The 24636-nt window shown below is 39.1% G+C and overlaps 2 protein-coding genes and 3 long non-coding RNA genes across 5 annotated transcripts; 2 read left to right on the forward strand and 3 right to left on the reverse strand.

Moving 5' to 3' along the window:
- The first annotated feature begins 248 nt into the window (after nt 1–248).
- On the forward strand, nt 249–4979 carry LOC100741377. The gene is made up of 4 exons (XM_012382516.3): nt 249–502; nt 591–953; nt 3167–3333; nt 4193–4979. The coding sequence occupies exons 2-4, from the start codon at nt 881–883 to the stop codon at nt 4460–4462; spliced, it is 510 nt and encodes a 169-aa protein (XP_012237939.1). The 5' UTR covers nt 249–502; nt 591–880; the 3' UTR covers nt 4463–4979.
- Nucleotides 4980–5661: 682 nt separating this feature from the next.
- Nucleotides 5662–13277, reverse strand: LOC112212395. Its single transcript, XR_002946216.2, has 3 exons — nt 13142–13277; nt 6544–6547; nt 5662–5673 (listed from the first exon to the last, which is right to left on the reverse strand). It is a non-coding gene; the product is annotated as an uncharacterized LOC112212395 (long non-coding RNA).
- Nucleotides 7267–24199, forward strand: LOC100747597 (A disintegrin and metalloproteinase with thrombospondin motifs 18-like). The gene is made up of 15 exons (XM_024365953.2): nt 7267–10014; nt 12927–13202; nt 14387–14511; nt 14926–15018; nt 15715–15950; nt 17098–17250; nt 17320–17433; nt 17512–17644; nt 18360–18529; nt 18874–19177; nt 20916–21048; nt 21745–22010; nt 22338–22603; nt 22793–23081; nt 23636–24199. Exons 1-15 carry the CDS (start codon nt 9453–9455, stop codon nt 23948–23950), a joined length of 3435 nt encoding a protein of 1144 aa, XP_024221721.1. The 5' UTR covers nt 7267–9452; the 3' UTR covers nt 23951–24199.
- On the reverse strand, nt 9869–11455 carry LOC112212406. The gene is made up of 3 exons (XR_002946230.2): nt 10947–11455; nt 10096–10335; nt 9869–10008 (listed from the first exon to the last, which is right to left on the reverse strand). It is a non-coding gene; the product is annotated as an uncharacterized LOC112212406 (long non-coding RNA).
- Nucleotides 14813–15716, reverse strand: LOC112212403. Its single transcript, XR_002946227.2, has 2 exons — nt 15511–15716; nt 14813–15457 (listed from the first exon to the last, which is right to left on the reverse strand). It is a non-coding gene; the product is annotated as an uncharacterized LOC112212403 (long non-coding RNA).
- Nucleotides 24200–24636: the final 437 nt, after the last annotated feature.

The raw sequence follows: 24636 nt of genomic DNA on the forward strand, positions 1-24636 counted from the left end.
AAATATTCGCAACGACTATCTTCTATCTTCTATGCGATCAGAATAGTCGTGTCTCGTTACAAAACGAACAAAATTCCGAAAAGTCTCGTGTAACGGACACACCGCGAGGGTATAGGAGGCGTTTGTGCGTTCTTTAAAACAGAATAACTTCTTAAAAATTGAGTCAATCTGTTTCCTTCTTCTTTTTTCTTTTTTTTTTTTTTTTTCGACGAGTTAGAAGAATTGGGAAGATCAACAATAGGTGACGCGTAAAGAAATATCGAAAGAAGTACAATTAGTCGGAATCGCGAGGAAGAAAGTAAAGGTAGCTTTTTACAACTTCTTTTAGCTGCACCTGTAACGAACATTCGAACAACACATTTCGAAGATTTCTTCTAACTCGTCGAGCAAAATTCGAATCGTTCGGTCCACGGTTCGAGACGAGTTATTTCGTTCCAAAGAACGCACGAAACGAAAGATGTTTTTACGGCGAGTGTCGGACTATTTTCGCTCTCGAGCCATTGTAAGTCGAATTTTAGTTGCGATGTCGACAAATCATTGATTCAGTGACGGTGAATTTTCTTTTTCCTGGATGTGACGCGGATGCGCAGAAACTTTGACGTCAAAGGTTCCCGCTGAACGAACAGGACCTTCCGGCTGTCATGGATATTGATTTTCCTTGGGCTTCGAGGTTTCTAGAGCAGCTGTGCGTACCACCCATCCAGCGCAGACTCCGGCTATTCTCAATATGGCTGTCTATTGTGCCCAAATCCACTCGTTTCGCGTTGCAACGCGCTCGCGGCGATACACCAGGATGCGATCAATGCGCCAGGAACATCAGCCGATCGCGATTTAAACAGCCGAATTTATTTTCGAATCTGACGCGCTGTACGTTATCAACATGGCCGATACATGTGCCGCTGTCACGTGCTTCCTGATCGTCGCGTCCATCTCCATCGTCGTAAACGTCAATGGTAAGCCTCGCATTTTACTCGCTTTGTCTGGCCGCTCGAACCTTCGCCTCTTTAATTCGACGCGTTTCTCATACGTTTTGCCACCAGTCAAATTATATTTCTGTGAAATTCGCCGATACGCGTTGCCCATCTTCGGTGTTTGCCAGAGAAGAAAACGTCGATCGTTACGCCTCGTTCGTCACGCTGATTTTCACGTCGATACGATCGGAATACCAAAGTTGATCGTCTCGACAGTGTGTTGACCAGTTAGCCGTTGCGACTAATGCGACTAAAATGCGTTAGAAAGGATAGAACAGCTACTTCGTTCACGCTGTATTATGGTTTTTCCATAATAATTATTTAGATTTGTTCGTCCGTTCGTTTTACCTAGTCCTGGCTTCCAAATAGTAGAAACGTCTTCAAATTTACGAATATGTTTTAGTTTTCACTAAAATTGCAGTTTAAACAGCAAAATTGCAAGTGCTTTTCACGGGTGACGAGTATACTCGTCGAAAGTAGGTAACTGGTCAAGACGGAAGATAATTTGCCGGGATAAACAACGACGGTATTTCGTCTTTGAGAATTTTTAATTTGAGGAATTCTTCTTTCAACAAAGATTGTTTCTGTAATGGAAGATGGAAGTTTCTCTTTCTTTCTTTCTTTCTCGAGGTTTCTTTCTGTTACATGGCCCTGCTTGTTTTACGAGCAAGTTGCGTTTTAGGAGCGTGTTTCGTTGAGAGAGTTTTCACTAGATGTCTGAAGGAACGATGTTTCGTCTATTTATAGCGAAGATGTTCCTCTACATATAGACTGCATACAGAGGAAAGTGCACCTGTTGAAGCCTTCGCTCGTATGTCTTAGCCATTTGTGTTACGAATCGTGTAAACAACGATCATTGTACACGGTACATTCAATCGACTTTTCTTTCGTCATGAGCTTCGCGATGAATTAGCATTTCGAGTCTGCCTTTTTTATTTACAGTCTTGCCTATATTTCTACGAATTATTACAAACTATCGCATACATATTTTACTTCTCTACGTATAAAATAAATAATTCGTACTAAATACATCTATTTGTCTTTTTTTTTTAACAGCAAGAATATTACAATCGATTTTCACGGAGAATTTTTAACATTAGATCGTCCCGAAAGTGTCTTTCGTCCTATAAGGAAATAATAGATGTACGACACTTTTTGTTTTAAATTATTTTATCGAATTACGTTTAATCCACTCTATTCTGTTGGAACCAGATGTGAAATAAAACAGCGCAATATACGTAGAATTTTTAACTTCGTGAAATACACATAGAATATTTTGTGCATATCGAATCTGTAGTCTTGCGTAGATCCAATCGTCGTATAGATGCAAACGTAGTCGTATACTTCCTGTTTAAGTCTTCGGAGATGATCCAATCTCTTAAGAAGCTGAAAGTCCAGAGGATTGGTACGATTGGTCAAGCGTGCGTGCAAGCGTTTTTCCGAATTTGGAAATATCTTCTATAACTGTATAGGTATTGTTAAGTACCTGTGTATGATTTCGTTGATTACCTGTCAAAGGTAGTCCGGATAAGCATTAATAACGCCTTAAATCGAAATCGTCGAATGCTCTCGGAATACGTTTAATTAAAATAAATTGAAATAAATTTTTCGTAATTTCCAGATACGTTTACGATATTTTGCTTGCCAAGTGTTACCGTGGGTCGTATCACAAGGACAGCAGAAAAATTTGGCAAAATATCGTTAGAAACGCTATTCGACCCAAAAAGGAATTTACGTAGGCACGAAAAAGCTAAACATCCGAAGAATTCCGTTGTAAATAAGAAACCTAAACCGATGTTTCGCCTTATTAGACGATTTCCTCGACGATATCCCTTTCCGCTATCTTCCTAGCGACCTCGTCAACGAACGCGACTAAATTTCATCTCGCGCATATTGCCGATGTATCTGTTAAATGTCAAGACCAATATCCATTTACTTTTACAAAAATGTACAAAAATCTGACACGTTTGTTTGAAAAAAGAAAAAAAGGAAGAAGTAGAAGAATTAACGAAACATTAACATCGACAAAGAGTAAGAAATTTCTAAAAAATAAAAGACAAAACAGAAGACGACGATTTGCCCAACGTCTTACGTCCGATTACTAGCTCGATTTTAATAATCTTTAGAAATCTAGGATAAATCACGATTTCTATTAATTAACACGTATTTGTCGGTTGATTGTGTTCGATGATCAGGGCAACTGTCGACTACGGAACATCGAACTCAGGCGGCATCGGAACGAATAAACGATTTATGGTGTCATCAGTGTGATACGATGGAAGATGGAGAGAGATGCGCCAATCTGACCGGAAACTTCAGCACTTTCGGGCAAAAGTGCACTGGTGACAAAAGGACCTGTATGGTAATGACAAATGACAACAGCGATTCAAACGCTTGTTGATTATACACAGGGCGCGCACGTGTTTCAACAGATGTTTGATATTTTGCTTCGGTCGCGTGCTTTTAAAGCAAACAGAACGTAGCAAACGGCTACTAGCTAGAAGCGATATTAGTTATCGTGAACGCGAGAGCGAGAGAAGACCGTTCAAGATAGAGCCACAGTTTCATTTCGTACGTAACGCAATTTTAGTGTTTGGAAATGTTCGATATAGTCGATTGATTCAGTTTCATAATAATCGCGTTCTTTATTGAAATTGTTTCTGCTTCTGCTGTAGAAACATATATGTACATGGTGTACACATTTGAGAGAATATACAAATGCAATTTTTTATTTGTTCTTCTTATTTATTGATAATCAACGATGATATTGGATATGGTATAATCGTACAGTTTGCACATACACGGTAAAAATTTGACGAAACCTGTAATCGCTATTAGTCGACCGAATAAACATTGAACGAGTCGTATTCTCTGGAAATGATACGAGATAATCCGGAAAATATTGCCGTGACATTTCTTGCGTTTGAAAATTGATATTCCCTTGACTAAAAATACGTTACGTTCACACTCGCTCGTGTTCGTTACAAGTTCCAATGTGAAATGTCATACGGAGTATAACAAGCAATTGTTGCAAATATTCGGATTAATTTTAGTATTTACGCACACGTACAATTCTTTCTCGTCTTTTCTTTTTAGTTCTCTTTCTTCTCTTTTCGCGCGATAGTATCAAGTTGCGATCTGCTATGACATATCGTACAACGAACACTGTGAAAGTTTAAAATCCGCAAATATTCCTTTCACGTTTGCTTCTCTCTCTTCAGGTAAAGCGATTTTCTTACACTACCAGCACGGAAGATTCAACGTCTAGTCCACAAACTTGGTCGGTGGAGAGAAAGTGTACTAACAAATGCGACTCCGGATGTATAGTGGTCGGTGAACGAACGAAACTCTCCGCTTGCACCACTTGCTGCGAGAAATCGTTTTGCAATATCGGTACCGGTGCTGCGAACGACCTGACGATAAGAGGGATCGATCTGTTTCTAGCCTTAGTATTACAAATTACATTAACAATTATCATGTATCCGTCCTGACATTGCAGAAATAACACTCGATCGTGAATCATTTTAGTCGCCGATCAGAATAATTGGTTCCATTAACGCGTTTATACATACGTTGTAACATACACTGTAATATTACACCACAACACGATACGCAAGATTTTATCGCATTGCCAATGAAAATGCTGTTCTCATTTTGTAAATGTACACATGGAGTTTCATTCGTTGTGCGTTTCATAATAATATTACGATAAATATTGATTAATAAGTCAATAAAATTACGACGATATCGATAATACGAAGCTCAGAAATAAGAAAATAATAACGATGTTCTCGTTCTACTGTCGATAAATCAAAGAACAATTGATAATATAAAAAGGGGATGTTCTTAAGAATACGATGCTCATAATTCTCATAAATCTACGAGAATGAAATTTAAAACACTGCTAAGTTATTACTCGATCGTTCAACGAACCGATGTAATTTAAATTGTAAATTTTAGAAAAATTGTTATAGCAATACACTACCAATAAATTGTACAAAGAAACAAGCTTTTCTAAAAAAAAAAAAAAAAAAGAACTGATTAATCTCGATATAATAATAAATACTTTTTATCGATTTCCATTTTTCCATTATCCTCTACTTCATTCCCAAGGATGTTAATAAGAAACATATTAGGTTGTTCCAAAAGTCTCTGTCTGTATTATAAAAAAATAATAGATGCGCAACATTTTTTCTTTTATATTATTTTATTGAATTTTCTATGATCCGTTTTCTACTAATAGAACAAAATTGTAATACATAATGTAAAACAAAAAATGCTGTGCATCTATCACTTTCTTATGAAACGAAAGAATCTTCTGGGAAAACCTAATACGATGGGAATTTTCTCGCGGACACGACATTGGAAAATTGTACACAACTTTTATTTAAATCCCTTCGTACGATCTTTGTACGATATTCTTTTATTAATTATATCTTGACTCTCTTTTTATTTTACTTTAATTTTCAAGTATCCTCCAATTGATTTCCAATTATTTTGATTATTTTGCAGGAAGCGAGCAATTTTAATGATCGGCATATTTTTCGATACTCGTGAACAAGAGTGTACAGCCCGGACGTTTTTGCACATGCACATTTCTCTCAAACGCACAAACATCCGCATTCCGCTTACAATACTAAAATTTCGCTGGAAACAGGGAAACGTGAGATCAGGTATCTACTAAATCGCTTAAACTATATAACTTATACCAGCGCGTTTACAGCTGTAACCAATTAACGTAGTTAGCCTGTAGCCTAAATGAAAGCATTCAGTTTATACTCGTGCATTCTGTTCTTCCAACAGCATCCTGGAAATCTGCGTGTTATCGTTTTCGTAGAAGTCAAGAGAAGTCAAGAGAGCTTCGGTTGAACGTCGATCCGACCTCGCCAAACGCAAGATCGCAAAGTTCTTAAATTTCTGGAAGGTTCTAACGGAATTTAGGGTCTTGTTCCAATGGAAAACACACGTTTGTTTCTACGAATCAGTCTGAATTAAATTTCCACAACCGTGAATAAAGGAATATGATTTATCGTGCGATGGCGTATCGTGTAATGAAAACTAAGGCAGAAAATGGAATTTTTTTTTTTTCGTAGAAGACGAGAGACGACATCGCCTTGTTAAGAGGAAATAAAACCATTCTAAGAAAGAATAACGATCGTCGTTAAGCGTAATGTAATTTCTTTCTGAAGAGACATACTAATCTATCGCCCACACGCGATGCCTCGATGCTAAGCATCTCTCATTTTGCATCTCGTTCGTTGCCATTCGTCTCGTCGTGTGAAACGCGAATAAGATGGAAAGAAATATTTTTTGTTCCAAGAGGCGATTATTCGAACAACAATTTATCAATGGATAAGAGAATCACAAATGTTCCTTTTAATATCGACCGTCTTTCTCTTCTTTTTTACTCTTACTTATCTGAAATTCTTTATCTCCAAATTTCGATTAACCATTTTACAAAACGTACGCTGTTGTCCGTTTTACGTTTAACTGTTATGAAATTTTATTTACGCAATCTTGCAAGTAAAGTACATTTTGCCAAGAGTAATCAAGCGGCTGCCTACTTTTGAACAATACTGTACTCAAGAGCTACTTACAGTGGCTACAAAAAGTATTTCTATATTATTTCTACTATCGTGTTTATCCCAGCATGCTAATCGATTAGATTAATCGAAAGTATACTAATTGTCCTCTGTCTGCAAAAACCTTACCTTTACTGACATTTACACGCTGGCTCGTTTAGGATCGTGCGATTTCTGTTTACGTTCTCTCGTGTTTTAAAAAATGTGCTCAAAAATTCTTGAATACTCTTGCAAGTTCCTAGAATATCTTCCAATAATTTTCACATCTTTTTAAACGAAGCAGAATCTAAGCAAAAATATGGATAAAGTGGAAGATTACTTAAAGCGCTGGTCGAAAACCACCCACTATGCAGATGGACAGATAAATTTCGCGTCGCTTGATAGTATTATACTACTACAACTACGACTACAATACAAACTATTGACACTAGTTGAAAGTGAAATGTAGCGCCTGATGAAAAAATAATACTTGTGCGATTGGAAAAGATAGAGATACGTAAGTATTAGCATTAGGTTATCGCAAAAGTTTCTTTCGTTTTGTAAGGAAATAACAAATGTACATTTCTTGTATCATATTATGTTATTGAATTATGTACGATCTATTTTGCAGTAATAGAATCCAGTTTATTTTATTCATACAGAATTCGATAATAATAATAAAATACAAAATGTTGCGCATTCGTTATTTCCTTATAAGACGAGAAAGAAGCTTTTGGGACAACCTAATGCGTACAAGTACCTTTTCACAGCCACTGTATAACATTCTAAAAGATACTGATGATATATCGGATATTGTTAGCTGTAGCTGCACAGCCACCACGCACCGAGCATCGCAAATATCGAAAGGCCTGAAGAAAATTCGAAGAATAAATCGACGCGAGAAAGCTGTAATTTTATAAAACCGAATTATAATCGACGAGACGAGTAAACGCGTAACAGGTGTCATAGAATAGAAAAAGGTTTGTGTAATAGGCAAAAGAACGTTTAATGTAAATTTTACTTAGAATTCATATACGTAAGTAGATATGACCTTTCTGCCAGTCACTGTGCATTATCTGACATAATTTATCTCTCGTACTTATTCTTTCATCCAGGCAAAGGAAGCTGTCGGAACAGATTTAATTCCCGTTCATTAGATTCATCGCCTTACCGAATACGATATTCTCGAGTTCGCGGTTCAAGGGAAAGCGAAGAATTCTGGTGGGGGCGAGTGCAACGTTCAAGATGAAATCCTCGGCCCTTGTTAAATCGTCTCGGTCGGGGTCGAACAATGCGTTCGCCGGCATCCTCGTTTCTCGGTGATTGCACATAAAGCTGCCATTATTAGAACTTCAGTGGGCGGTAAGCGCTGGTGCTTTTTCCAGTCTCGCGTTCGCGCTTACTCTTACGCACAATTCGCCGCTGCACTCGCGTGCGTTTCCAGCCGCGTTCTTCCGTCCATGTGGCTGCCAGTCGTAGCACGAAGCTCGTTCGTCGCGTTTACTCCACTTTTTCCATCGAAACATTTCATCCGGAATATCGCGTTCGACTGCACGTCCAATTAATTATCGTATTTTACTTTCGCCGATGGTGCATCGTTTTCATGGGGAACGTTTAAATTTCCACGTGGTGCCACGTGGTGGAAAAATTGGCCGCCGGTTGCTGCACGACGCTCCTTCGTCGCGTTTACTCCACCTCTTCGGCGAAACGTTCCATCCGGAACGTCGCGATCGACACGAGATCGAAATTAATTATATTCTACTTTCTGCGATGGTGGATCGTTCCTGCGCGAAAGAAAATTAAATTCCTACGGCACGTGGTGAATAAATTGGCCGCCAGTCGCTGCACGACGCCCCTTCGTCGCGTCTACTCCGCTTTTTCGTCGAAACGTTCTGTCCGGGATATCGCGATCGACCCAAGATTCGATCGATCGTCTCATCCTTCCGTCCTTTTCGCGAAAGTCCTTCGAATTTCTGTAACGCGCGCGTGGAAAATATTGGCGCGAATCTTCGAGTTAGTGAGAGAATCTTTGGCTCGAATTTGATGATTCGTTCGCGTGGGAATCGCACGGCGAGGCGTGCGATTGTCGCGATCGCTCTTATCGCTCGCTCCACTTACGTTCCGCTTCGTTCTACCGACTACTAGTTTGCTGCATTCCCGGTTACTTTACTGCTGGTGAATCGTTAATCGACGCGAGTTACCGCGTCGACGAGTTTGTTACGATACGCAAGTACAGTGGAAAAAGGAGTTTAGCGAAACAGTTTCGCGAAGCTTAACGGTTGGACGAATCGAAAGGGATCGAAAGGAATTGGAAGTCGTTCTAAGAATTCTGTCCGAAGACAGCTTTGAGAACGCGAACGACGATTGAAAAAAGAAGAAATTGAAAGACGTCGAAGGAAATCGAGAAACGTTCGAATTCAACGAGGCAGTTTCGTACGCCTAGAGACGACGATCGAAGGAAATTGAAAAAGATTCTGATATAAATACGTGGAGCAAGTATTCACGGTTAATCTTCGCGATAAAGCACTACCTACCAAACCATCGTATTCTATGATTTCATTTTATCTCTGGCATACCGCAGAATCGTTCCCTTCTCCATTATACGATCGATTAAACAGCACCCTGTGTATTAAAAGCAACGATTCACCTTCGCGTTACTTGCACGCGAGCTACGTGATAAAGCGCGAGACATTGAAAATGTTAGATCGCGAGAGTATCGTCACATCCGCGTCTATATGACACGGTGTTTCGAGCGCGTTACGAACCGGCGAATTCGAAACGGCGAAACGAAATGAGAATATCGGGTCTGCGAACTAGCTCCTTTCGTCGCGATAACTACGTCTGCGAGTGAACGAGCATGCCTGGCGAGTTTCGGGCAGCCAGAAAATCCTATTGAAATTTCGATCAAAGCGCGCGAGACATGACGCAATCGAAACTTCCCAGTTTTCTGCTCGCCACGTGGCTGCTCGGCACGATCGCTACTAAGTCGCGAATGAGCGACTTTCTGCAAAGTTTGCAGGAGTACGAGATCGTTTACCCTCGAGTGATCCCGAATGCGAGCGCGCGGAACAGAAGATCGACCCAAGAAGACCGAGAAACTTGGCGCGAGTATCTCCACCAAGAGCCGGTGTTCCTCGAGATCAGCAACTGGACCTTAAGGACCGTGGCCAACGATCGATTGATACTGTCGTCGAATTTCAGCGTGAATTGGGTGCGCCAGGGTAAAACCAAGTCCGAGCGACGTAACGCCAAAGCGAACTGCGATCTTCGACAAGGCAGCTTGGAAGGAGACGCGAGTTCCTTCGTCGTCGTGACGATATGCGAAGAGGAAGTGTACGCTTTGATGTCGATCGGTCAGAGATCGTTCTTCGTTCAGCCACTGACGAATGGCCAGCATGTGATGTTCCAGCCGAAAAACGAAAGGTGGCGGTCGATCAGGGATGATTCGAGCTTCGTGTCTGTGAATCCGGAAAATCCTGCAGGTGAGAAGGATCGTTATCGCGATGGCTTTTCATCTTTCATCGTTGGGCGATTGGATGTAGGTGGTTGGTCGATCGATTTACCCACTTCCTTGCCGATTATGTTATAAGCTTCTTACTTTGCGATCCGTCGTTAATTGGTTCTTCTATTCTAAACTTGACTCTGATCGTGATACTGTAAGAACTGATAGCGTCGATGTGATAATACCATATATAAAGTGTGACGGTAATCGTAGTACAAACGAATATATATATATGCGTGTAAAAATTACAAATGCATACAGGGCGTGACAAATTTAAACCGTCAAACACGGAGGGCTTAATCTGCAGGCAAAAAGAAGAAAAAGAGATAATCATTTACAGAGCGAACGTTCATTAGCTGATTTCAATTTGAGATATATCGCCAAAGTCAAAGTCAGTTCGAACAAACGTTTCGTTCGTACCCGTTACCGTTGTTCGGCTCTGCCTTCCGTGACATTCTACGGAAGACTTTGCTTCAATTTACGTTACGATTACGCTTCATTCTGGCATGGACGAACGTCTCGGACGTTGGTGTCCGTACATTTATATATGCCGACCTAACGCATTTCGGATACTCATTCTCAACTCGCACAGGGAAGAAAAATCAACGAGGCTACCGTGAATTAAATTCACGTATCGAATAACAGAATAGATACGACTCGTACGAAGCTTTGCGTCGTCGTAGGTCGTTCGAGGTAGGGAAAGCTTTAGCCGTGATATCGAGAAAAGCGAAACCGCTCGATCATCGAAATCATCGCTGTCGTCGAAACAGAAATTTCTGCGTATATCGCGGAAACTAAAGCAGAGCGACGGTAAAGCGTATTACGGGAAAAAATTGTTCGGAATATTGGCCTTGGCAAACGTATTTGAAAGCCGTTGAATACCACGAGATCGTCCGCTTTGTAAATATTTACCGAAAAATATGTGGCACGATGCTGATCGATAAACGCGTTTTTCCACAGTTACAAACAAATATCGTATGTATGAAAGAAGTAACGACGAATTTTCCATTCCACGGCACGCGACAATCCACCGTATTATCAGCGTTTCGTCAGAGTTTCAAGAGCTGCGTTTTCTTTTCTGTATTTACGGTTTCGCAACTGTAAGACGGAAGGTTTGTTCTGGAGATGCGAGTTCGCGTGAACAACTAGCGCAACGAGTAAAAACACGCGATTCTTGGAACTCGATCGAATCGTTGGGAACTGTGTGTACGAGATCGTATTAATTGCATGGTCGATCGATGTCAGGCTTCTATCCGAACACACGGACGATGTTCTCCAACGACCAATCAAAGATACTAGGTAATCATTTTTTATTGTATTATTATTGTAGCTATTAACGACACGGGCTCGTTGCCGCACGATAAAAAACATGCAACTGCGCTGACACGATAATACAGCGAACCTTTGCATGCTGCGATGGAAAACGCGTCGTTGTCTGTTAATATTCGTTCGTAACTCTGTAAAGAAAGGTCCGTTGACGAACATTATGTAAAGTTCTTCTTTCTTCTTCTTGTCTGTAAATCAATCCCTTACAATTTGGCGGTTTAAATTTGGGACACCCCGTATATACAGGATGCAACCGAACAACGTCTGAAAGCGAGAACAACGCGAATCCCTGTGGAAAAACGAAGTGAAAGTATAGGATAAAACGTTTTCATTTTCCACTTAGGGTCGCGGAAAATCGAGTCTGAAAATTTATCAAGTATACTCGAACTGTAACTTAATATCGGTTCGAACAATAAATTTATTTAATTATATAATTAATTTATTGCAAAGGAAATACAATCTGAATGTCGATATCAAGTGGAAACAAATTTTGCTAAATCGAAAATACATCGTAGCGTATCGTTTCCATGACTCGTCGTTTACGGATTAAAACGAATACGAGGAGCTAAATATCTGCGCTTATTAGTCAATTTTTATGGAAAGTTTCGTACGATGCGCGGATAAATTCTAATTTGATAAATTGTTGGAAACGCGGAAAATTGAATGCAATAGAATTACGCGGCACAGTCTACACGGTTGCAACTTTATGACCCACTTGGATCAAGTTGCAATGAAATTTATTGCATATATCGGAAATTCGAGGCACGTAACTGGCAGTTTATAAACAAATTATTTGTTTTCACAATTAAATTCGCCGCGTCGAAAGCTGTGAAACGTCTTTGTATCGAAATCGAAGAATCTGACGTCGCGATCGCGATGAATTGAAGAATGCGACGTAAACGTGCGAAATATGGTTGAGAAACGATAGAAAATTCCAAGTATTACGCTGTATTTCTCGTTCGATTTAAATCGAAATTTTAATGAGAAACAGCGCCGATTGGTATTTAAAAGTAAAACGGTTACGAGTAACGAGTAACGGGTTTTGTTAAAAGCAATCGGTCTATTTACTTCGCCGTTTAAACGAGTTTGTTTGACGTTACTTTGATCAATTTTCATTGACACTTTTATAGATAGCATTCTTTTTTACGGATGGAAAGCTGGCTGCTTTACGATACCGTGGAATATTTGTCTGGAATGTCCGTCGTAAAATTGCATTTTCGCGGGGAAAGGAAAACAATGGAATTTTTTTTACAAAAATGCAATACTTTAATTACCGTAAAATTTCATTTTTCCCACTGGGAAATTCAATTTGCTATTAAAGCGTAACACGTTTAATCACCGGTGGTGTAAATTCAACGAACTAACGACTCGAACTTGTCACAATTTTGCGACACCATATGTTGTTGATACGTTGCAGTATCGTGGTATTTGCAATTTCGGAAATTTTGCAACTATTTTTTCCATTTTATCCGTAACGAGATCAGCGACGAGTCTTGAGAAATATGCCGTAACTGGAGGGAAGATAAAACAGGCAAACGTGGTAAAACGTTGATAATTCGGTTACAGGGAAATCGAATAAATTTGGAGTTAGAGAAAGTAAGAGAAAGTCGAAACGAAGGAAACGCGATTCCTTAAGCCACGATGTTCAGGGATTTTATAATCTTTCCGGTGACGTCTTCGACGTGGAATACCCAGAAGCTGAGAAATTGATTCTGTACGATGAAAAAGACGATGTCCCCACAGAATACAACGATACGATAGTGGAAGAATTATCGATCGACGTAAATCCCGAGGAAATTGGATACTTTTCTGGTCCTAAATGGCAAAGGAACAGATTATCAAGTAAGGCAAATATTTTTTCAAATGCTATTCTTGTGCTATCGTTGCTTTTCTACTTACCACCTGTAATATAGCGGCTAATAAATTAACGAAATATCGAATATTACTGAAAGAAAGAAATTAAACTGATATTCCAATCTATCCTGTAGAAAAATAATAATAACAGCTTATAACATAAGAGTGGCTTATTTTACAATTAGCTTTACAATTATTCTCCCTGTTGCGTTCCACTCTCGCTTAATCTTCTACACGTCCATCTATATTTCGCTATTTATCATTTATTTTATTATTCCCTGTCTGTTACATATGCGTACAGAGTGGTTGGTAACTGGTGGCACAAGCGAAAAAAGAAGTCGAAAATATAGAATAAAAATTTTTCGTTCGAGGCTTCGTCTTCGAGAAAATCGACTTCGAATTTTCGCTCGGTACGCGCGCACTTTATCGCGTCTCGTTATAACGGATCTCACTGTAGATCGTTGTCTCGATTGACGTTATTTTTTTAATGTTTAACATTTTTAAATTGTTAAATTTTTATTCTATATTTTCGACTTCTTTTTTCGCTTGTGCCACCAGTTACCAACCACTCTGTACGCATATGTAACAGACAGGGAATAATAAAATAAATGATAAATAGCGAAATATAGATGGACCATTGCACGAATCTTTGTCTATCTTGCCTAGTTTACTGTAAAAAAATAGAGAAATAGAACAATTTACCAAAATTTGTAAAGAACTTTAACGAAATTTGCAGGATGAAATTCACGGTGATATCGAATTGATATTTTTGAAATTGTACTTTTGAAATAATTATTCTTAATTATAATTATACTTTTAATACTTGAATATAAATAAACATATAATATATATAATATATATAAACATTACATAATATATTTTTATATTTTTATATAATATATATAGATATAAATAAATTTTTCTATAAATATAAATTTAAATATAAATATAAATTTAAATTTAAATATAAATATAAATATAAATTTAAATTTAAATTTAAATATAAATTTAAAAATAAATATAAATATAAATGTTATAAATATAAATTTTTTATAAATATAAATAATTTTTTTTTATACTTACAAATAATTATACTTTTAATAATCATGCGTTTAAGCTATCAACGAGATTTTCTAATTTCGCCGGAAATAAGTCGATTAGTACTTTTCTAGAGAAAAGACCAGCAGCTAGGGATTCGCCGCCACGATGGCTAGAGCTTGGAATAGCTGCTGATTATTCCGTGGTAGATTTTCATGGAATTCGAGTACAGCAATATATCTTGGCTCTTTTAAACATCGTAAGTAATATCAAACGTAATTCTGCTACTATACTTAGATATAGAATACCTTCTCGTACATACGTACGCAAGCAACTGGAAAACATTGAGCAGAGTTACGCGTATCTTTGTATTTTTAAGGTACGCTACTTGCTTTCAAACATCTCGATCGTGTACTCGGATGGAAGCTCTGTATTTTCTGTTTACAATGTTCAAAGCTTACACGCATTTTCGAAAAAGTTTAGCGAATAATTTATCCTAATGGAATTTTGTAATCGATTAATTTCAGCGATTCAGTGAGTGATTTTCCAATAAAAAATAAGAAAATTATATAAGATGCGTCGTATTTACGAGAGTTTTGAATAATAATTTATTCGTAAGAGTGCAAATACTGTTTTAACGCCTGTTACATTTTCGTACGTATTTTAATCCTAGGTGAGTGCAATTTACATGGACCCATCGCTCGAGTCCAACATGATTCTAGTGATCGTACGAATGATTTTATACGCGGAAAAACGAGACGGTATGGTAAGCGATTTCCATTAAATTGAATCATTTCGATAAAATAGTAACTATCTGAGATACGCATATGCCAGTGTCAATTGCTTTATTTTCTACTTATCTGTACAGTATAGTATCTAAATTATATAGGTCAAAATATCTGCGCATGACGTTTTAGGTCGATAAAATGCGACGAGTTCCATTTCGTTAAATCGGACAACCGCGAACGATCCCTTGGAAACAAATTTCCAAATAAACAATCTTCACGAATTATTGACAAACATCGCATTTACCGTGTATCCAAAATATCTGTGTAATCGGCTATTAAACCTTTTTCGTCTCTTAAGAATCTTAATTTAACGTTACAGACCTACGATAATACCATAGCGACGTATTACTATACGACACTTGCGATTCTTTTTTCTTTTTTCTTTTTCTGCTATTCTTCTCTCGTATCGAATCCACCCTGTTGTCAACTTTATCGAACGTTTCGATTGAAAAAGTTACGCTGCCGCGAACTTTCGACATTTTTCAGCAAGATTAAAATACTAATAGCGTCACGAGTTACATTTGATTACTATCAACAACACGATCACTTGCATATGTATTTATTATCTTTGACAAATATTTGTATATAATATATAATACGTGATATAATAATAGATATAATATATTCGTAATGTTTGCTAGTTTTTACGAAAAAAATATTAAACGTTGTCGTAGGTCCGCCGTGGCGATGCCAGACGATCTCTCGAGAACGTGAACAAATGGAACAGAAAGATGCTGTCTTCGAAGGACGTAAATCACGATGTTGCGGTATGGTTGACGCGGTTAGATATAGGAGGTCCTTCCGGTTACGCACCTGTGTCAGGAGTATGCGATCCCGCGAGATCGTGCGCGTTAAATCGAGACGAAGGCTTAACCAGCGCCTTTATCATCGCTCACGAAGTAGCACACATGTGAGTGTGCCACATGTTGGGATATCGTTGGCAAACTGAAATATTTACAACTGGCCTGAGTATTTATGCAGAGACCGCGTACTGCGCGTATTTATGCAAATACGTATTTTTACGAGGATGATTTCAAAAACGAAATCTGGGTAGAAAAACCTATTATCTTAACCGAATATTACAACGAGTACCGTACCTTGAATCTGCCATAGATCTTTGCGTATTATGTGCGTTCTTGCAGCTTTGCAATTCCTATCTGTTTGTAACATAAATTTCTTCTAGATCCTCTTGTTTTGTTTTTACTTTTAATTTATTTTTTCAGACAAAAGCGATACTGTATTTATATATTTATATTTAGCATTAGCACGTTCTTATTGCGATTATACTTATTCGCTACACAGAGGATGTAGAAAAATCGTAGTAAACTCACGGTATAGAGGAATTCGATACCTCCGGATCGACGGAGATCGGTTAAATAAAGCGGAATGTAAAGTTGACCTTGACCCTGTTTCTCAACGTCAAATTTCTTTTTATCGCATCGTACGGTACTCGTGGCGAGTGTTGACTTTGCGAAAGAAACCGTGGCTCGCAACTCGACCGTCCTCGTAGGAAATAATATTACAAGGTTCCATTAGCTGTCGCATAAATGCCATACACGACATGCTCGTATTTTTCGCATTCAAATCGAAAGTAAATGGCGCGATACGAATAACGAAACGGGAAATTAAAGGAACCAAAGAGAAGGAAGCATCCAACTTTGCAATCTCGAAATATTAGAAAATCGCTTACCGTATGAAAAAACCTTCCCAGAGCGAGGAGGTTTCCATGTTACTAGATTTTCTTCTTTCTTTTTTCTTTCGCAAATGAACGCGCGGAGAGCGTACGAGAGCGAAGAACGCGTTTCTTCCGAACAGAATCGCGTTTCTTCGCGCGTTGGTCGATGTAACCTACGTTGTTCCACGTAAGAAACGTACAAAGTTGATCGTGCGAAAAAGAAAGAAGCGATCGAAAACGAGATAACGAGGACAACGAACGCTTTGTGACGGTTTTTTCGCGCAAAACTACCAAGAGAGCCGCTTTTGCGTAATCCCCGACAAACGCCAACAAGATTATTTCTTTGTCCGCTTCGACAACGACACAAACGTGTTTCCCGTAGTCTAGGTTTGACTCACGACGGAGACGAAACGACCGGAAACGCGTGCAAGGAAGAGGGATCTCGAGGAAGCGTAATGGCACCGATGGTCGCTGCCACGTTCCATCATTTTTATTGGTCCGCGTGCTCAAAAAAGGAGTTCCATCGTAGAGTGAGGTAAGAATGCTCGCTCTACGCAAGAATATCCTTCTTAGAATTACGTACTCCTAAAATAGGTACTTGCAGACGGTGGTCCTGTTTGTCGAATAAGCCGAAGCACGATGGCCTCTCCCAACTGAGAGACACCATTCGCGAGACGTTCACGATGGACGAGCAATGTCGCATGGAATTCGGCGAAGGGTACGTTTCATACGCGAATTTTCGTTGCTCGTTTCTATCCGATCATCGTTTCGATAACGAGTTTTCCATCGAATTCAGCTACGAGCACTGCAAGACCTTCGACGTGGCAGAACCGTGTTCTCGTCTGTGGTGCGGTAACAGTAACGTGTCCGAAAGTTGCAAGACTAAGAAGGGACCGCCTCTGGAGGGCACATTATGCGGTGACTCGAAGGTAAATCGACAGCAGGTAGTTTAGCTTAGTTACTAATAATTACGTGTATACGTTTTACATTTATAAAAAAGATTTGCAGACGAGAAGACGCACAGGATGCCGAAATAACGATAAATAATAATGGAACCGTTAAGGTAAAGAAAGGATTCGCAAATACAAATCGTTTACTTTATTTCGCACACAACAGCTATACAATATATCTTACACTCTGAAGACCTCGACAACCTTCTTGCACGCACGCTTGTTCTCAACCGACTCTTCCACATTCTTCTAACATCTGGCGACGGTCTTTTGTCTCGACTAAGACCTGGACGTCCCCTAACGCTTACACACACATTCACGAGTACAGTGCCAATGTATCATCTACCCAACAGGAACGATTGTTTATCTAGAGTCCACTTTTTAAGTCGTATTCGTAGAGATACGATATCTGCGGTCTACTGATGAATGATGAGTATAATGAAAACGAAATGAACGATTAGCACGGTTTAATCAACGCGTTTATAACTGTCGCATTAATCAAAAATATCTGTCGCGATGGATCCTTCGTTGCACCTCTCACTGCGGACGCGTTAAAGAGTTATCTCGCAAGGAAACAATTTTTTTAATTAATTACGATAATTAGTAGGGAATAAGTAACGTACCATGGTAGACACGATTAGTACGTTATCACGTATCAATGCACGTTATATACAGTACAGTCTACATATTTCAGTGGTGTATAAACGGTCGATGTCAGTCGACGAATAGAAAGAGCTTCGATTTTGGTATAATACTAAATAAACCGAGAGACGGAGGTTGGAGCGCTTGGAGCGGCTGGGAGAAATGTTCGAGGACTTGCGGAGTAGGAGTGCAGTGTCGAACGCGAAAATGCAATAAACCTTTGTTAGTATTCGGATTACCTAATATAGCGACGCTTGTAATTCAAGTTCTCTCGAATCGTTTCAAAATTCAGTGGCAAATGAGAAACGCGTTAATTATTCGTTAATTCCCTGACGAATAATCGCTCGTTTTTTTAACAATGGATGTGCGATGGACGTGAATGGTACGCTACAAACGGAATCTTTACAAAAACGATTAAAATTCGATTCGAAGAAAAATTGAAACTCAAGATAAAACGACGGCGAGAATGTCTCGGTATTTTATCGGAACGAAGGGAAGAATTTTGAAACGAATATTGTAGAAAACGTTCGTGTCTCGACTATTGAAGGCAGCTTTCTTGTTCAAAGGCCTGCTTACGGCGGGAAATATTGTTCAGGTCCCAGCGATGATTGCAGACTTTGCGACCTACCGAAGTGTTTAACTCCCGTCGACCTCAGAGCTCAACAGTGCACCAAACTCGGTAATATTTTATATCTGGAAAGAGTTCGATCCAACAACGACGTGACCTGGCTGCCGTACGTGTCCGATCAGGAGAATTTGAGATGTCGATTGATCTGCAAAAGCAAAGAGACAGGCGAGATATTTCACACCAGGAAGCATTTGATCGATGGCACGCCATGCTCCTACGGATCCACGAATATATGTATACAGGTAAAGTGAAACGTTCCGTAACAAGATTGAAAGTACGGTAAAACTCAATTTGTCGGAACTCGTCGGAATACAAACAGTTTACGTACAGTTACTCGAATATTCGGACACGGTATTTTATCTCTGTATCTGTTGCTTCCATTTGAATACGAATCGTTCATTGTCAGATTTCTTTGCGCGTTTCTTCTCCCTTCTCTGCTAAATCTACCATTTATTTGATCGCAGATTTTCAACGACGAATACGGTCTGCTCCTTTCTGCTTTATAGAGGATCGCAATTATCATTATCTATAACAATCGTATAACGATTAATAGCAGATATCATACAACGTATTAACGCTAATAACCAGTCAATTTCACGAGAGCTTTTCTCCACGACGAATGACAAATTGTCCTTTGTCAGACCTATGATATCCTCCCCTTTTTTCCTATCACTTCGATCGTACAAGGTAACGGTTCAAATTAACAGCATCTCCTCGCGCTTTCCATACGCGTATCATTCGACGCATTGCGCGTTATTCTTCAAACTTGTACGTTAGAGGAGTCGCGCATGTTTGTAATATCTTCGCATGGACGAACGTACTTGAGAATAATCCGCTGCTGTCAAAACTGTCGATAAAGATACAAAGTAATTTTTCCAGCGACGGAATGGCACGCTCTATCGCAGAAACTAAGCTGTATCAAGGAGTTTAAGTATATCCTGCGATGTTGAAGGTTCGTGCTTCGAAAATGTTTGTAATACGTAGACGCGAAGTGTGCTTCCACGAAGCAAGGATCAGCTCGGCATGCTCGGTATTTCAATTATGTAAATCCCCGTATCCTTCAACATATTCAAACACACAGATCGTCAAAACGCATCAAGAATTATATTCGCGTAGCAGCAACGCGATTTGCTGAAAACCAGGCGAGAAATTCAACGATCGGCTATTAATATTTATGGTCTATATGGGTATTAACGTTCGCATTTCCCACGAGTTTTCCCGACAACTATTTTAACTTTGAGGGAATAAAAATCTACCTTCGATGCTACCGACTTGATTGGAACGAGCCTTTATCCGGTGAAACGATGGCTTCGAGAAACACGACCTTTGGTATTTAACAACCATCGTCTCAATGCGCATACGACTTTCTCGTTCGATGTATCCAACAGTCCGAAAAGTTTCCTTCGTTTTACGAGGAAATAACGTTCGTCGTTTTATATTATTCTATCCAACTGTGTACGATCCACTTTGTAGCGATGCGACAAATACGCATACATAATTCATACGTATCGATTCCATGCAATATTCACGTTGGATACGTAACTCGATAAACCAATACGAAAGAAGAAATTGCAAAACGAAAGAAACTTTCCGCACAACATGATACGCACAGTCGAATCACATCTGCGCTACTTGGCACTCGATTTCAACGAAAGATCCGAGATCGACTTAACACGACGGTATATTTTCCCTTTTCTACCGGCTCGACCATTTCAGTCGTCCAAATCGAATCTTCCAACGAATGAATTTTATTCCGATCGATATTTACCTGTGGCAAGCGTCCGTGAAAAATGATAAACAACGAGAAATGTTCGTACATATCGAAGAAGAAACTGCACTTGCGGAAAAGACGGGAACACGTTTCTCTCTCTGTCTCTCTGCGACTTCGACGAAAGAGAAAACGTTTCCTGGATCGACCCGCGTGTCCAAGTTCCTCCTTGTTCTAATTGTTACTGATGAAAAATGAAATTTCTTCGGCAGGGTGAGTGCCATCGGATGGGATGCGACCGTGTGTTAGGGTCGAAGAAAGCGTTGGACACGTGTGGAGTGTGCGATGGTGACAATTCGAGCTGCGAGAATATCGTCAACAAGTTTCAGCGGAAGCTTCGACGAGGTCAGTCCAGTCACCGTTCAAATTGAGTTGTTGCAAGTGGCGATGAAGTTTCCGTCAAAGTCGGACAGTCGAGCAAGCGGAGAGGGACGCGACGTCCTTAATTAGTTTAACAGGAGAGGAACGGCGAGAGCGGAGCGATTAGTTGCTAGTTCAATTCGCCCGGAGCAACGAAACTCCTGCGCGTCTTCGTTTTTGATTTAAATCCTCTGACGCGCAACAACGAGACGAGTCGATTAATCGCCAAGCAAACTCTATATCGACTTATCGCGTATATTTATCAGCGTTTAGTTATTGTTTCGACATGCTACACAATGATCCTTGGAGTACGAATTTCAACGACAGCTTTTGATATTCGTTCGGTTCACGAGGAAACGTTTTTAAGTAAAAGTCAAACGCGTTAGGAACGTGGTCTTTTCGTTTAGGGAAATCCGATCGAATGGAAAAGTAGAAATTTACTTTGAAACGCGAGACTCGTTAACGCGCGAGAAACGATACGCGATCGTTCTCAATTGTAAAATTGCTTCTCGAACGTTGTTGAAGAATAATATCTACAAATCCGTTTAATATCCGCGAACGGTGTAAAAAAATTGTTACGGGGCAGGATAGTTCTCTGTCGATTCTACGATCAATAATTTGTTCGTTATTACATCTTTTTATTATTACGATTAATCCTTATCCGCTTCGTGATTCTTTCAGAGGTGACACGCGTCGCTGTGATACCACGCGACGCTCACAATTTGAACATGAACATCTCGATGGCTGGCTCTCGACTTTTCCAATCGGATGATTTAACGATCGTGATAGGAGACGGTAGGAGAAGACGCAACGTACAGGAGAATCTAGCTTCTCGTAAACGAGATTTAACGATCGTACAAGGTGCTGCTTTTCGCGTTCACAGACGCGGTAATAACACGTATTTTATACAGGCGGATGGTACCGCGTTCGAAGATGTCGTGGTTTTGGTAAGAGATAAACCTTTGATATTTTATTCTCACGAATCAAACTTTCTTTACCGATTATCATAATACAGAGGAAAAGTAAAATATCCAAAATCCTTAATGTAATCCTCAATGATATTCATATCGCGAGAGATAGATCTCTATGCGATATTATAATATGATATAGAGCATGAAAAGAAATTACATAATTTCTAGACAAACAAAGATATGAGATAGTTTACGTGACAAATCCACGATCCATAATTACGATATATTGGATTATTCGATTCGTATGTGAACGTACGTTGATTCCTCAGGCTTTAACGATATCGACGATTTTACTTCTTGCAGGTGGTGGTGCCGAGAAACGTACTACAACGAGGAATCTCGACCTCAGTTTCGTTGGAATATTCGCTAAATCGCGATGAGAGGAATGCAAAGGATAGATACGTATGGCTGTTCGGAGGTTGGAGCTTCTGCTCGGTCAGCTGTGGCGGTGGTACGCGTCAGAAGATGATAGTCTGCAAAGACGAGGAAACCGGAAGAATAGTGTCGCGAAGAAAATGTCCACTGACAACCAAACCGATTCAAGAGATAGAGAAATGCAACGTTTTTAGGTATCATGTATATACAGTTTGTAGATTAGGGTTGTACGTTCGTGGAGGAACAAGAAAAAGATCAGCTTCGTATTTATTTATATCGGCACTTTTGTTATTTTATTAACGCTAACGCGCGTTTCCATGCTCGTCATACGTATGATACGTGCGGGCAAAAAGTTGACCAGCAATTTGTCTGATTTATTACAGTTGTACTTTCAAATGGCTACCAGGTCCGTGGGAAGCGTGTTCAACTACGTGTGGAAGGTTTGGTACGCAATTACGACAACTTTACTGCGTTCGTTCGGGGTTTAATGGTACAGAGGTAAATAGAAACAACGAATTGGAAGTGTATCGAACGATGGTACAGCCATCGATATGCGAAACCAGCCCTATGCCTATGAGCAGCAGAGAATGCAATAGGATACCGTGTCCTGGACATTGGATATTTACGAATTGGTCCTCGGTGAGAAATTACAGTCTGATATCTACTTTCAAGGTAGATAGTATTAAGAGGATGTTGAAAGAAATAGGATGCAACAGTCGTAGAGCTTATAGCGCTAAACAGGAACAATCAGGAAATGGTTTATTGACATAGATATTAAAATCAATTCCTCGTGAACATTCGTTAATATGTTTAAAGTAAATTAAAGTTAATTCGTTTAAAGTAAAGAAGGGATACAAAGCTCAACCTGCGATTTCAAAAGTATGCGGAATATTTACAGATACAAAAACAAAATGATAGATGAAACAATATACTAAGTTTCACATTTTGTAGATTATATGTATTTACAGAAATATATTTACAGTGAAGAGAGTATAAAAAGTAGAAGCTCGGTAGATAATTGTTTTACTTAGCAAGCGTTACAGACGGCTGTTGTACTTTCTTCAACATTTTGGCAATTTTTAATTTTCTGTATGAGCGTAGAAATCCGCAGTGTGCTAATAACGCGCTATAGCGGCCAATTATAGCGAAGGATGAAAAGAAAAGAATTTATTTTAGAATATTTGAAATTTCGAACGGTATTCGAGCATCGTATTTTCTTTTTACAGTGCTCGAAGAACAACGGAAAGGATATACAATCGCGAATAGGCCGTTGCATTCCTCCGGAAAACGAGTCGTTTTACAGGTGCGACGGGCCAACCGTAAAGACGGAAATACGTTCTTGTACGGAGCACGTGACCAGGGCCATCGAATTTCCATCCCGTTGCTGGAGAGACAAGAATCGATTTTGCTCTATACCAAGTTTGAAACGTTACTGCGACGTGCCGGCATTTAAACGAAAATGCTGCCGCTCTTGTGAAAGGAACGAAACCTTGGATCTGTCCAACTCTTTCGATCGGAAGCACCGTATACTGCAAACTTAAATTGCATTTAAAAAGTTCGAAATGAAACGTTTGACACGTTTATTGCTATTTGTGATAAATTGAATTCGTAGAAAGTCGTAATAAACGAAGCAACGAAAATTGGCATTGAAAGCTATTAAAAACATAGAACAAATTGTATTTATACCGTGTAAAATTTCTAACAAGTTTCTAAGAAACTTTATATTTGTGTTGTGTTACATCCGTTAGTGTATCATAAGAATCGTAAATATGAAACCATCTTTTCTTTAATTAAATTTTCGATTCTGTACTTCTCGTACTTACTTCGACAGAAAAATCATTACTATTACTGTCAGAAAAGAAATAGAAATAGAATCGGTATGTTCTAGATACTAGAATATGTCGATATATGTATTATTTTTATGATATATTTTATATTATATATTTAAAGATAATTTATTTTTATTTTAAAGTATAAAGGATTTGACAAAACTGCCGATTACGGATAAATTTTGGCCGCTACGATTCAATATCTTTAAAAGATTAAGATATGAATTCTTTAGGAAAATACAAAGTGTTAATGAATCCTGTAGCTAATAATTCTGCCATTAAACGTTACGTTAAACGTTAAATATCATCCTTCCCCTCCTAATGCAGTAAAAATTGTGGTATACATAAAATTGTATCACATACATATGTACTATAATTATAAAAACCAAAATTTAATT

This window comes from Bombus impatiens, unplaced genomic scaffold, assembly GCF_000188095.3.
Source record: "Bombus impatiens unplaced genomic scaffold, BIMP_2.2 scf_0155, whole genome shotgun sequence".
NCBI classification, from domain to species: Eukaryota; Metazoa; Arthropoda; class Insecta; order Hymenoptera; family Apidae; genus Bombus; species Bombus impatiens.

Bases quoted from the DNA above. Each gene is read 5' to 3' on its own strand.
- LOC100747597 (XM_024365953.2), top strand. From the start codon at position 9,453: ATGACGCAATCGAAACTTCCCAGTTTTCTGCTCGCCACGTGGCTGCTC. The intron at 17,251-17,319 runs GTAAGAATGCTC...AGGTACTTGCAG, and splicing joins GAGTTCCATCGTAGAGTGAG to ACGGTGGTCCTGTTTGTCGA. The intron at 19,178-20,915 runs GTAAAGTGAAAC...TTTCTTCGGCAG, and splicing joins CCACGAATATATGTATACAG to GGTGAGTGCCATCGGATGGG.
- LOC100741377 (XM_012382516.3), top strand. From the start codon at position 881: ATGGCCGATACATGTGCCGCTGTCACGTGCTTCCTGATCGTCGCGTCC. The intron at 954-3,166 runs GTAAGCCTCGCA...TTCGATGATCAG, and splicing joins CATCGTCGTAAACGTCAATG to GGCAACTGTCGACTACGGAA. The intron at 3,334-4,192 runs GTAATGACAAAT...CTCTCTCTTCAG, and splicing joins GTGACAAAAGGACCTGTATG to GTAAAGCGATTTTCTTACAC.